The sequence below is a fragment of the Lampetra fluviatilis genome, chromosome 17, assembly GCF_964198595.1.
Source record: "Lampetra fluviatilis chromosome 17, kcLamFluv1.1, whole genome shotgun sequence".
Taxonomy (NCBI): domain Eukaryota; kingdom Metazoa; phylum Chordata; class Hyperoartia; order Petromyzontiformes; family Petromyzontidae; genus Lampetra; species Lampetra fluviatilis.
The window spans coordinates 4,783,422-4,798,277 of record NC_136291.1 but is presented as its reverse complement, the minus strand read 5'-3'; the positions used below and the strand labels follow the sequence as shown (position 1 = coordinate 4,798,277).

Sequence of the window (14,856 nt, the reverse complement as noted above, 5' to 3'; positions counted from 1 at the left end):
TCAATGGGCATTCCGCTATGTTGTCCAAACGCTTGAGTGGTGAGGGTCACGTGAGGTGATGACTGCGAGCGGTGTCAGGTGACTGGTGAAATGCGTTGCAACGGTCAGGTGAGTGTCAGCTGAGTGTTAGGTAACGATGCTATAGGACAGGCCATTTACTTGTGTGATAAAAAAGGGGAACCCTTGTCTGGTGAGTTGAAAAGTTCAACTAGCTGCTGAACTAATTGAGATGGATGTAAAAACAGCAGCAGCAGCAGCAATCTGTTACTGTATACGTGTACGTACATGTGAGGAGCGGTGGCACAACGGTTAGCGCGCTGTGCTATGAACCTGGGAGCCCGAGTTCAATTCTCGCTCGTGGCCAACACCCGTGACAATTATATGAACCAGTCCTGGGCCTCTTCTAGGTCGACTTTACCTCAAATGAGTACCTGGTGCAGGTGTGTAAACATCGCCACTGGGGAGACGTCGGGCGTGGTGCTGGCCACTCACCCTCTCGCTGTGTTGGTGTTTGCTTACAGCAATTGCCCCTATAGTCTTTGAAAGCCTATAAGGGGGATCTTTGTATTTGTATGACTGTAAATGTATTATCGTGTATAATGTACGTGTGTGTTATTGAAAAGACCAACAATTGCAAAGGACTTATGGTAGGCATGTTTCCGGGTCCTGTGCTGTACAGTATTTATGTCCGTTGGTCCGAGTGTGTGTGGGTCCCCCATCACACCCCTCCCCTGATCTGGTATATTCATAGTTATTTGGTAATTTACGTGGCTATAATGAATACAATGTCAGAAGAGTATGGGGAGGCCGTACCTAATGTTGATACATCGTGACAAAGCAAAAATACCGGTTCCTGAGACATGCATACCCTTGACACACCAGGAATATTTGCTTTGAAGACCACCATTGTTAACATATATTAAACTAAACAATTTTTTATTTTACCAGGTGACGCCCACTGAGCTACATAGCTCTTTTTCAGCAGCGACCTGGCCACAAATGAAAGCTCAACGAAGTTGCTTGTCACGTGGAAATTGATGGCCGCCAAATACTCAAAAAATATCCCAAACTATTACAAATATTCTTTGATCCTTGGGTAGCTTATTATCACTTTTCTCCCCTCTTTTGTGCAGGACAAAAGTAAGATTGAATCAATCTTGATTAGAAGCTTTCGTGACTGCAGGAATCTATACTCTCTGGTTCCTTCGGTAAAGTCACGCAGATAGAAAAAATAATAAAAGAAAACACGACGTTTCGGTCGCAACACAAGCGTCCCTTTTCAGATTGAATCGTTTGCCTCTGTTATTGAAAAAGTGTCGATTGTCTGCGTAAACGATAAATAGCCGTAGCCAGCCACACTCGCACTCAGCGTGTCGATTCCAACCGTGAGATTAGTCCGAGGGACTCTGGCCCACGGTGTTTTGCCATTTAGGGGGTGGGCAGTGCCTATCTGACATGTCAGTGGGGCGGCGTCTGACACGCGGCGCACGTTCACACACGAGGCCCGGGTGTGCACGTGGCGACCGCTCTTTTCACCGGGGGTGGTGCAGAGTACACTTCCCGGCGTGGCCTTCCTAAGCAGCCGGCCGTCTCTGCCCAGGTCGGCGGGCGGCTGCTTGTCGCCTGCGCGACGCCGAGACGGAGGATTTCTTGCGTTGCTTTGGTCGCCGCTGAGATGGGAGGATTCGTGAGGGCAAAATTAAATTCACAAAAGGGAGCTGCCAGTTCTGTAAAGGGAACATATCGCCTGGAAATTTCAACGCGACCAGCACCATTTTCTTAAAATATTACCTGAGTCACATTGCCAATTAACCGTTTACGCTCTGGACTTTGGAATGCCTTCCCATTGTCTCTTTTCCCACGTTTTTATAACATTTCTTAATTCGAGAAACGGATTACTCCCTAATATAGTACACCTTCACGAGTGGCGTTTGTTGCTGGCCCTCCTGGCATCTTGGACCTTTGAGCCTGTGCTTAGAAACCGTGCTTTAAAAAAAATGCAACCGCTGTGGACGAAACTTGATTATTATAATCCAATAATATATATTTTGGTGGCCTTTCCAAAAAATATAGACAGACTCGGTATATCTGGTCTGGTATAGATAGAAATATATTGGCAGACTCTCAATGAACACCACCCTCTCAACTTTGATCGGCCTCTTTTGCAGCCATGAATTCAATTAAATGTGCATGGATTACATAAGCAGAGTCACGCAGAAGGTCGACATGTCTGGGATAACGTGGGGCAATCCATAGGTTTTTTTTTACTTCCATGTCATTAAAGTGAATCAGATGACAATGCGGCTATTGCCTAAATAAATGCAACAATATTTGAGTTTAATGTCACTTGCCTGAAGATCGTTTGCTCGTTCAAACGAATTGCCCTAGATAATGCCTCACAAACAAGATAAGGGAGTAAAAAAACAACATTTTTAAGATACATTTGCTTGTTGTGCTCTATTACGTAATCATTCGCATCGTTTGAGGCATGGCCCTCTGCCTGTGTGAACTTGAGTGGAGTTTTAACCTTATACGGAATACGTTGTATGTCTCACGATTGTAAGGTCACGAAGGCTCGGGTATCTGATGCTGAGGTCGTCAAAAATCTGCCTCGGTGTGTTTTTTGTCCTGTTGTTTAGTGTTTGTCTTGCTTCCTCCTTGACACCTAAAACCAGGCCCGGCTCCAGCTCCTCTTGAACTGGGGGGGGGGGGGGCAGCGAAGGTATAGTGTTGGGGGGTGGGGCTCACCGTAACAGTGATGTACCGCTGAGGAGAGTTAACTTGGGTGGTACCAAAGGGACATTTGGTGGTGGTGCAGGGCCCACTCCTGGACCCCCAGCCCTGCCCAGAAACTATAATTGTCCTTACACCACAAACCATTTTAGCAGCACTAGTGGTTGATGGACATTAGCATAGTTACGCAAAGAGAATTCCACGTAAGATGACTCCTATTTTTGAGACCATTGTCCTTGATCCCCGTCCGTAAAACCTTTAAGGATGAACGACAATGTTTGAAGAGGACTTTCGTTTACAAAATGCAGCTGCCTTTGAAACCATTTGATTAAAATCACGATGCGGCACTTCGCATGCCCGACCCTCGCATGTCCACCCAGAACCGATTAACCGCCAATACCCATCGGGAGTGTTTGTGAATGGTGTAACTGTCATTTTATGTAAATGTTGCAAAATATCACTGTTGCGTGTACATATACAGTAGAAAATTCATCATCGTCGACCATTGGCTAACCACTGCGGGGATGCGTGCCTCCCATTGCCATATCCGTGACGGAGCCTGGTTGAATTTAATGCACTACAATATCCTGTGTATGATTAGTATTAATATGCCTGTAATTATTCAATCCCCCCCCCCACCTCACGCACCCTCGTGATTCAATTAATCCAAAATTTGTCCTTGGTTCAACATTGTGATATATGTAGTAGCATCCTCGTGTGACTGCGGGGGTCATGTAAATGGATTCTGTGCCACATTGATGGGTTCACAATTATTTTCCGAGGGAACTTTCTCGCACTGGATATCTACTTTAGTTTGTGGGATCTATTAGCCACGGTGCTCGATGTTTAGAGTCCAAGCGACGACATCCGACTCGCTGGGGGACTGAGTTGTGGGCAGATGTGTGACCCGGTCGGAAATGTGAACATATATAGGAAATGACTGCATTGGGTTCGGGGCTGTCAATTAGTATGTGTGTGTGTATGTTGAACTTCTTTCTCGCCGTACGTAGCCAACCGTGCTAATCGGAGGTGCGCAGGGTAAGGACACCAAAGAGAACACAAAAAGCAGTTCTAAAGAAATGAGTTTTCGATTTGGATTCAACAGTGCATAGCTCCGTTGGCTTCCTCATAAGGGTGGATATGTGACGTTGCACTGCACACTTTTCGTGAATTATTAACTCAAGTCATATGCGTTTGTGTTTGGAGGCAAACGTGAATTCAGGAGAAGATAGTTGTTCTCCGTAACTGTGGGGTGATTATTGGCAACAGGTGCAGTCCGTGAGTGTTGTTACAGGCGGTGAATCACAGTCCCCAGTGTACTTGGGTCACAGTCATTTATTGTTCCTAAGTAACTGCTGATCGATCCCTCATAATCCTCTGACAACACACAATAAGGAAGTTTATCGACAAGTGTTGTTTACTGCTTATGACTTCAGCAATGCAAATACTGTGGTGTGCAATTTTGAGTCCCAAGTGTATTTATGATTAATCTTCGAGTCCGAGGCTGTGCTAAGATGTTATGGGGGTAAGAAAAAAAACTCCTGAATATCTAAACATTGATGGAATCATTTTCTGATGTTCGTCGCATTTTTAATGTTATCATCAAGATGCAGACATTTTTAAAAAAGCCATCACAGATTTTTAAAAGGGGGTGATAATAATTTGCAGCCGTTTGTAAACCTATGTCCATACTTCACCACGCTGGACAATGTGGGTTTTTCAATAGTTTGTACAAAGCGATAGTAACTGCACTTAGGTTTGTTGCAGCCATCATTCGCCACCGATGATATCTGTGACGAGGAATTGGAACGCAGGCCACTGGGTTCATAGTGCAGTGCACATCCACTGCACCACGACTCCAGCTTAAAAGGCAGTACTGTATGCTCGATAAATATCTGGAATACACAATAAATACAGGGCTCCGAGTCAGGTAAAGTACAGGAACCTGCAATGTTTCGGGTGGTGATGGTTTATGCCTGAAATCCAGGACTGGTGAATTGATATTTGGTGGATCGAACAAATGTTGTGAAGCACTCTTGTATGCACGTTTGTTGATCTTCTTTCACATTGTACATTACCAACCATGCTGATCCTGTGGGCATCGAGCAGATGCCATGCCCTGGTTTGCCAGGAGAATGCAGTACAGCAAAAAATATGGACTCCAATCTGTTTCATTCATCCATAATACAGGTTTTTTGGGTTAGATCGCATAAATATATAAATGTGTCGTTAAACACCCGACCACCGACACAGCCAATGAATAAGGTTTGTCACGTAAAGCACACCGGTGTGTTGGAGAGTCAAGCCACAACATTTGCAATCTGAGTACAACGTTTCGCCAGTAATTACAACTAGCTTCATCAGGCAACAGCCAGATTTGTGGAGAAGTCCTCCTGTTTCATTCCTTAAATAGAGGGGTAGATGTGATGACAACACTTGTGTGCCCTTCTTGAGCTAAGTGGGGGGGGGGATTAATTAATAAATGACAATGGGCATCCATTGCCGTTTGAGCTATTTATATTGTAATTAATGTGCATCGTGCATGCGCATTATGCGATCCCATTCTTGTACTGCCTGTCGATTGTGTGTACTAAAAGAGCCGTACCAACGGGCAATCCCTATTGAAGTGTGGTTTCATCCATATAGGATGGGGTATTTTCCCCCACACATGCGTGGGTTTTCTTCGGGCACTCCGGTTTCCTCCCACATGTAAACTCATCAACTGACTGAAAACATCTTCTTGGTTCTTTCGGTAAAGTCACGTAGAAGGGAAATAATAAAATAATAAAAATTAAACATAATAAAATAATTCTCACGACGTTTCGGCCACAACACAAGTAGCCGTCCTCAGGTGAAGAACAGGTCTGTCGAGGCGACAGCGTGGTGGTGTTTTCTTTTAGACGCTGTCGCCTCGACAGACCTGTCTTCACCTGAGGACGGCTGCTTGCGTTGTGGCCGAAACGTCGTGAGAATTATTTTATTATTTTTATTTTTATTATTTTATTACTTCCCTTCTACGTGACTTTACCGAAAGAACCAAGGAGATGAATCCCTGCAGTCACGAAAGCTTTAAATCGAAATTTGACTGAAAACATTTTAACATATGGCGGACTGCAGAGCTTGAGCGATTGTTGGCGCCGGCTTATGAACCCAGCGACCTGCGTTCCGATTCCTCGTCACGGCTGACATCAGTGACGAATGATGGCTGCAACCGGGCCTACCCAAGTGCAATTATTTCTGCTTCTTACAAACTATTCAAAAACCCACATTGTCCAGAGTGGTGAAGTATGGACATAGATTTACAAATGGCTGCACATTATTATCACCCCTTTTAAAAAGCTGTTATGGTTTTTTATATCTGCATCTTGACAATAACATAACAAAATGCGACAAACAGCAGAAACTTATTCCATCAATGTTTAGAAATTCAGGAGTTTTTTTTATATATAGAACATCTTAACATAGCCTCTGACTCGTAGATTAATCCTAAATACACTTGGCATTTAAAACTGCACAATACAGTGTTTGCGTTGCTGGCTGCCTTCCTGCTTGGCTGCCTTCCCACTTGCCGGTGGTCTCTCACGCCTCCGGAGTCATTCTCTCTTTGAGTGAACAAATACTGTGCGTGCCACGAGCTCAAATTATAATGTCAGACACACGACCACCGGGATGAATGGCGACCAGTTGCTGAAGGGGAGTGATGGAGGTGACGCTCGAAGGTACACCGTGATCTGCTTGGACGTCAAACATCAAACGCTGGACGGGATAGAAACCACCTCGGTTCAATGGAGCAGCGCTGGCCAGAGAGAAGCCGAGACGGCACTGGAAGGAGATACCTTGACCAAATGACCAAGGGGACCACAAGAAGTTTAGTTAACAATGATGTCCTTTTTGGGGAATTTATCTCTGTTTGCACTAACTGGTATTTGCACTGCCCGTGTGTAAACGATATCAAGAAGATGCACTTGTGCAAAGTCGGCAGTTTTAAATGGCAATTGCAGGTTGTGCAGAGTTGGCAGGTAAATTGGCTCAACGAATACAGCTTAACCCTCCCGGCCTCATCATAAAAGAGGTTAACAATTCTGAGCAACGTGTTCAAAGTTTGGTGTTGTTTGCTTGGTGTTGGCATCGACCACAAGGGTTAGTTTGTTTGTTTTGGACCTGTGTTTAACGCGGGCACAAGAGGTATTGGTTACAGTCTCACTGGTGATTTCGTTTCCGCCCCCCCCCCGCCTACTGACATTTTCACGCTTTTCTGTTCTGTAGGTTACAGGATTCCCTCTGAGGGCAGAGAAGAAAGTCCAAATAAATGTTCATGTGCAAAAGGCTCCCAACATTCTGTACGTACACGACTGACTTTCACCCACGATGACTCGTATAAGTAATCGATTTCCATGTGTCTCTGTTCACAGGCGATTCCCCGCTTTCCGAGTTCAATAGTTTAAACCAGATTCTCTCTCGGCCAAGTACGATTAATGGGGCCCCTTTGTGGGGGAGGGAAACATATGACTGCTGATTCACACCACGGAAGACTGAACATTTTCCACGTAACGTTTAGAGTCTTACCCAGAACCTCCCGAAATTAAATTCGCAAACGACTTAAAATCAACGCTGTGACTCTTGCAGACAGTTTGGCAGTGCTGCTGCTTCAAGGTTGACCCGTCCTCATTGCAGTCTCATGTTAATTGGCCTTTACATTTTGCAATGGCACGTCCCGTCATTTTCAGTTCGGTCCCTAATTGTGCCCGCTGATGTATCTGGTGTCATTGTGTTGAAATGCCCGATCAGTAGAACAATGTTTAAATTGCCCACATACGCACGTACGCTTCACCAATTGGTAGCAGCTGTGGTTCTCATCACTTGTGTAATTGGGGGGGCATCCACCAGCTTTCGTATGGGAGCTTGGGTGGACACTGGAATGAGCGACAAATTGGAATGTCTGAGTGAACGTGACGATTGAGAATGCAACAGTAAAAGCATGTAGGGAAATTATTTCTGCAGTCCTGCTGTTGGTATTGTGACTTATTTGCATTTCATTTTTTCCTGCAGGCAAACTGGTAATGTGAGGACCCTTCTGTTCCCTGTTGTCTTCATAAATGAGGTGAGTTATCCCTGGTCGAATGTTGCAATATGCAATCTGTGTTAAAGAAACGTGTGTCTGGGTACCGCATTGATAGAGCGCGTGGATTGCAATCAAAAGGTTGCGAGTTACATTTTTTGTTTGGGGATCGACTTGTTGCTTCATGCTCCAGTTGTTAATAACATTAGTACCACTCCGTGAAAGTCAACAGTGATTGGGCAATGGAAAGACTGTCTCCTGCCATAGGAATGCGGAATTTCCACCACCGCCTGTAAACGGGAGATGAGCACCGCTGCACACTCAATCCACTTTGAATTTGTAAAGTTGGATTAATGGAAATCATTGGTTCTACAAACAAGTGTTCGTTTGACCACCAAGCAGTTCTAAATGGTTACGTTACTGCAGGGGTGGAGAACGTCCGGCCTGCGGGCAGTATAAGGCCCGCGAAATCGTTTGGTCTGTTCCAGCCATCACATTATAGGGGTGAGTTAATTAAATGTTTGACCAAATATAACAGGCTCATTTTTAAGTTGATAATTTTGTATGGCCCCCGAATGATGTTATAAATATCCAAATGGCCCTTGGCAGAAAAAAGGTTACCCCCCCCTGCGTTACTGGTTGGTCGATCGGCAAGTTGCTGTGCGTGGTGGGGTAAAGTGTCGGCACTCCCACCTTTTGCGTTTTACTCTTTAATGACCCCGCGTGCCTTTTCCCCGCACCCCTCCACACCTCGACGCAGAGCGCTCTGATTAAGGACGACTCTGCAGCGCAGCTGAGAAGCCAGATTCTGGAGGTGCACCTGCTGAGCAACCTGCATTATGTCCTCCTGGCCCTTGCCATCGTGCTCGCGCTCGTCGCCACCGGTCTGCTGTACCGCACTTGGAGCAGGAAGGGCCAGGTAGCTCACGGCTCAAGAGTGCAAATTCTCACTTGGCCCAGACGTGATCTTTATCATCACATATTGCACACTGTCTAACCTCAACCCCTTACCTTGACACGAAGCGTTAAAACGGGGGCAGGGTTTGGGGGGGGGGTTAGCGGGCAGTAATAAAAGTGGCGTGATGACGTAATGAAATTCGCTGGTCCAGTTGGAGGGTAAAGGACGGAGTATGATAACATTCTTAATTGTCGTATTGTGCTATCCGCTGAGTATAATATTTAGAGATGTCTTCCTTAATCTTTCGTTACGCATCCCCAACTCATGCTTGCAAATGAGACTTAACCTGGTCTCTTGCGTTTTCGCCTGATTAAAAATTTAAGTTGAACTTGATTCTTTACACCTCGGATGCTAAAGATCGAAAAAGAGTAGGCCATGAATGCTGAAGTCATCGTCGAAAATTGCCGAATGTAAGACATTTCTAGAAAGTACTTCATTTGGAAGCCACATAGTAATAGTGCCTCCCCCCTCCACATCTACTGGCAGAGGAATACCCACTTGCTGGCCAATGCTGAGTTGTTCACCTTGTGCCTGACGAAAATCAGCTGTGAATTAATTAACTTACACCCCTCCTCTGTGTCACTTGTCTTTTGCAGAATCAATCCGAATATGAGCCGATCCCAAATTAAGGTGTTAAGTCACCGTCCATCGGTCTGGAAGATTAAACCACTTTGCCTAACTACTGAATTTAAACAAAGAAATGTCAGTGATAATTATGCATTTTTTTTCATAGTGTGCATGCAAAAACATTTTCCCGATTTGTGTGGAGTTTTGAGTGGGTTCTTCCCCTGCATTCTTCTGCATGGGTTGTTATTTACTGCAAATTGGAGTGATGGATAAAGGCGTTGACCAAAACGTCACAACCACAACCCTCATCGCACACCTTGATAGACTTAAAGAACGTTGCATTCTTTTACTTGACACTGGCAGTAGATTTTTCTTTACAAAGAAAGCTCACAGGTAAACATTTTAAAGTGCAGCCGAGAAATATCTTGCACACTCCACTGCTGGCAGAATTGCCTTCACGACAAGGAGCTCTAGAGATACCCTCTAAGAGGGTGTTTGGCCTACACTTCCATGCTGGACAGACGTCTTGGAAGGGGTGTGAGTAGCTACACACATGTTACTCTGCAACACACGTAACCTGCCTATCAGCTGAATGGGGTGTGCTCTTTTATACTGATGGGTGGGCAGGAAATGAGGATTTAAGACGCTTCATCGGTTCAACTGCCATGCCAGGAGTTCAACCTGGCAACCTTAACATCACGGGAGAATCCCTGTGTCTAAAATGTAATATTTCCAGGTATAATCCCTTATTAGTTTGCCTTGACTGCCTCCTATTAAGGCTGCTGCCTGTGATGGATAATTATTAAACCCAATGGACACACGCACTGCAGGAAGACTGTGGCTACCTCTGCTGATAGGGTTGGGTTTAGCTCTGAACTTGTAGAATTGGTTTCTTTGCCGACCTCGTGTTCTACTACTTGCTTGCCTATTGTACCAGTGGCTCCAAGGCTCTAATGATCTACGTGCACATTCATTTTGTAAGCGGTTTAATATTTCTTGTCTGTGCAATTGAACACTTTTTTTTCTATTCGCTCATATTATCAAAGTGCAATACACATTGTATCAGTTTCGGGTCCACCTATGTTTGTCGAGCACCTCGTTAAATGACAGATAAAATAAGAGCTAACAAAAACGATGTTTAATTTGAGTGTCATATACCCATAATTCACATCACTGCAATCATTGGTCAGTTCTCCTTTTAGAGCGTTTCGGCAATGATGGCCCGATGGGTATCAAGAATCGGAGAATTATAAAAAAAAAAGTTGAATCGCTTTAAGTCGTTATCTTGCTACATGGCACCAATTTCACTGCTGGGGGTGTATTGTAAGAAGAACAAAACTCGTCCGAAGATTTAACAGCCTTCAGAACCCGTTCATCGGGGTACTGGGTTGCATCAGTAAAGCAGATTCCACGATGAATGGACTTCATTAGTTTAGCGCCACGTCATTTACTGCAAACGTGGAGAAGTGCGTGGCCGATGGTTATTAAGATGGACCGTACGGGAGTGGCCGTGCTTGTGTAAATAGCCGATCTGATGCTTGCGCATTTTTTATCGTACGCAGCCCTTTCACTTACACGTGTAAGGTGACTTCTGCTCAGACTCTCTAATCTGGTGACCTCTCTGCAACTCGGTGACTTCATCGGCTGTTCACTGTATCAAACAAATATAAATTGTATGCTCCGTAAGAGTAGCATTCTAGTAGAACTCCTCTGGTCCACAGTCGTATGACCTTTGACTTATATTGAACAAATTATGATTCTCTTCTGCTTCTTGAAACCCATCTGACCGGCATACAACTGTCCCCGATACACCCCTAAAAGGAGGATTGCCCTATGACCAATTGGACTTGGGCAGGGTCTCTGATCTATCCGTGCTTCGATTGTTCCCATTTTTTTTACATCTGCATTGAGGAGTGGCTGTCTATTTGTAGTTCTCTTCGCAGACTTAGCATTGCCCACGTATTTTGTTTGGAATACACGGCCAGGGTGGAGGGGTGGGGGAGGCGTAATGTCAGCTCGACTCACGTACCCGCCGCAACGCTGTGGATGATGCAGGTTACATCATCTCCGCGCACTTGCCCGCCTGCGTGCCAGCCAGCCAACCAGCCAGCAAAACTTTAAAGAACACAATTTCGTATGGTAAGTGTAGAGCCGCAGCAAGTTCGTTCCATTATCTGCGGATTGGGGACGGGGGGCTTGAGAGAAAAATCACTGATGACATCACGGATATTCGGATCGACAATGCCGAGTCCCCTCAACATCACCGCCGATGAGCGTTGTACGGCACGGTTTGCGTTGCCCAAATGAAGACGATTTCAGTGCGTGGTTGAAGATGCCCGCTCGCTTAGAGAGATGTGCGCTTGTCCACGGGGCTTTGGACCCTGTCCCGTGTGAAACTCGAGGGCGCAATCCCCGGGGCAATTCCCCACGAATGTCCCGCACTAATGTGTTCGTTCCCTTCTGAGAGTGCCCGTTCATCCGGCGATGCGAGTGTAACGGCGGGTGAACACCCGAGCGGTCATTTGCGCAACTCGGCAGCTTGCAAGCGCATTTACTTTACACGTGGACGACTGCAGAAGCGGGTGTTGTAAGTTGCGCGATTTGATTGCGTAACCCATCGCTCTGGCGTTGACCCACCTTGAATTCAATAGCCACTGCTCGGCTTCAGCCTCAGCGTGTGTAAAGTCGGGTGTGATGGCATATCCGTAAAAAAAAACGGATCCATCGAATCGCGATACACATGCGGGATCGTTTTTGTATGTCATAAAAATTTCAGTTACGACAACGTTGTATACGCGGCCACATGCAGCTGCCAGAGTTGCCATAATGCACTGCATGCAAAAATATTTAATTTCTACCCCCGAAAAGCGAGGATTCGTAGAATCGGAAGGCCCAGTATAAAGTTCAAGTGGATTTGGTTATCGGGCATAGCCTCGGTGTAGAATGCATCTGTGTTTCGTGTGGCAAGAGATGTATCTGCTTCCTCTGCAAAATGGGGGAATGCTTTCCTTGACCATTTCCAGCAAGAAAATGTAGACAAGGGGTCTTTAACAGTTATAATTCACTGTGTAAGCAGGTTGAATTTTCAGGCGTATAAAAACATTTCATACTGATGTTTTGCGGGTCTCTATTGTACTCAATCTTTATTTTGTAACCATAAACTTTCTGTTGATCTCGTTTGGTATCAGTGTTAAAAAATCTATATTTTCGTTTTTAAATAACAAATTAGACACCTTATTCAGTTTCGACCAAACTTTAGTAGTTTTAAGTTTTGTTTGAACTTTGTTGGATTCGTTTGCACTGTGTCACTGGACAACCTTGCAAAGTAAGTGTTCCATATCAAGGAATTCACACCGTTAAACATTTTTTTATAAATGAAACTGTTAAAGAACACCCTAATTATGACGCCCCATGTTGTCAAATGCAGTCTTCCGACTCTTATGGCCAAATCGTTGCGCGTTGGATCTTTGCTTTTTAATGCTACAGTGTTATTGACGAATGTCTAAATGTTATGTTAATTGTCCTTTTCTAATACTGCCAATGCAGTATCACCACATTGTGTAATCATAAGGGTATTTTGATTTTTGAAATGTGGTGGCGGTTTACACATCTTGCACATAGTAGGCGTCGCTCACCTCCTCACTTGACCAACTTCTGCGTGTATAGTTTTAATAAGTTTATGTTTTCATGTTTATATTTTTCCTCCTGAATGCACGGTGTTGTGAAATTTAATAGAAAATAAAAAAAGTGTTGCCCTTTGTGCAGAAAATTAACTCGCACAAAATGTGAGTTTTCCTTACGTAACAATTGACAGACGTTTGTCAATCCGCTGCTGGATGAAGACCTCGTGCCGTGTCGATCATGGGGGGGTTATTCGACCACACTTCACTACCCTGAGCAGTGCTGGATGAGGGTACGGGGTGGGTGGCCTTAACCATTCCAGGTGTAACTCGCCACTGAATTGAGCCGTGACTGAATCAAAGTTAGGTCACCGGGTTATTAGCACATTGCGCTCACCACTGCGCCAACACTCCAACTCTCCATTATGGGCGTATGGAAGGCAAATTCCGCCTTCCAAGGTATTTCCACTTGGAGAAATGATAAATGTGATTGGTGCTTTTACACTTTTTGTGAACGTTTAATGTAACTTCACATATGAATGCAATGGTGTGCAGTATGACGGGATGGTTATTGAACCGGAAATCGTTAAAGTGCAGTTTAAAAAAAATAGCTTTTGGTATGTTTATGCATACTCTTTGGTTCTTTTGGTAAAGTCACGTAGGTAGAAAGAACAATAGATCACGACGTTTCGATCGCAACACAAGCAATCGTCATCAGGTGGGACAACCACAACAAGAAAAAACTGCTGAAAAAACTGCTGAAGCCTACTTTAGCAGTTGGCGATTGCTTGTGTTGCGATCGAAACGTCGTCATATATTATTTGTTTCTACCTACGTGACTTTACCGAAAGAACCAAAGAGTATGGATTCCTGCAGTCACGAACGCTTCAAATCATGTTTATACATTTTTTAGATTGATGTAAATTCAACCACAGTATGCTGAATGTAATATTTTGGAGATGTTTTAATAATGACATATGGGCTATGTCATACTGCTCTCTGAAATAATCTTAATGCCATTTTATGCCACTCCATCAGACCTATGCCAAGCTGCTAACTGCAATAAACTCTGTAATACAGTTGGCATGCGTCACAGAATTATAATAACCTTTTCCCTCTAAACATTGGTGTCATAACTCTTGCCAGTTTTAAATGTACTCTTAATTGCTAAAGAACATGCTTAATTGAACGAATTTCGTTTTTCAGCTTGTTGCTGTGATTTTAAAGGGGGTACTACTTTTACCCAGTCTGAACTCAAGCTGAAGTTGAACATGCTGTCAAGTCGAGCCGATTTTAACTTACTTTTTCTTATGGGTTTAGTATTAAGAAAAAGGTACTCGGTTATTTCCAATGCTGAAACGGTAATGATTTGTGTTGTGTCCTCGATTTTAATAAACTATTGCCAAACTTGAAAATTACTTTGGGCAATATCTGTATTGTTTTGTATGTGTAATGGTGAAATCGTCAGCCATGATTAATCCACTGCTGGATGAAGATATGCCCAAGCCACTGCGACCTTCCACCTTTCCTGCGATATGAACGCCTACACGAACTGATTTCATTGCTCCATCTCCTCAGTAGAGGGGCTCTCTGACACGTTCCATTCCTTGGCGATCATACTATTTTTAACGTAACTTACTCGTCTTCGCTCCGGATTGAGCATAAGGCTGCAACAAGCCCACACCATGCCGGACGGTCTTTACACACTTTCTCTGCTTCACCCCAAGACAGGCCCATGGTCTTTAGTTGGTCTTGAATGCTGCGTCGCCATTCTGCCTGCCCCATGGTGTCCACCTTAGGGCAGTTTTCACTATCGATTCGGGTTCCATTCTAAGTACATGTCCCAGCGTTACACCTCTTGAATTGGTTTTAATATACAGGACCCGGTTTGACATCTTGTTAAGCCAGAAGATGCGACA

The 14,856-nt window shown here is 44.5% G+C and overlaps 1 protein-coding gene across 3 annotated transcripts in view; it reads left to right on the top strand.

Moving 5' to 3' along the window:
- The window catches only part of SCARB2 (scavenger receptor class B member 2), a 53,185-nt gene extending 38,841 nt beyond the window's left edge, over positions 1-14,344 (top strand). For 2 of the 3 annotated variants that reach the window (XM_078864036.1, XM_078864035.1), the window contains exons 10-13: positions 7,000-7,073; positions 7,783-7,834; positions 8,553-8,711; positions 9,347-14,344. In XM_078864036.1, coding sequence (XP_078720162.1) covers positions 7,000-7,073; positions 7,783-7,834; positions 8,553-8,711; positions 9,347-9,379 — 318 coding nt within the window. In that variant the 3' untranslated portion in view covers positions 9,380-14,344. Of the gene's footprint in view, positions 1-6,999; positions 7,835-8,552; positions 8,712-9,346 lie in introns of those variants that run through there. The other variant, XR_013637496.1, reaches the window with a different exon arrangement.
- Positions 14,345-14,856: the final 512 nt, after the last annotated feature.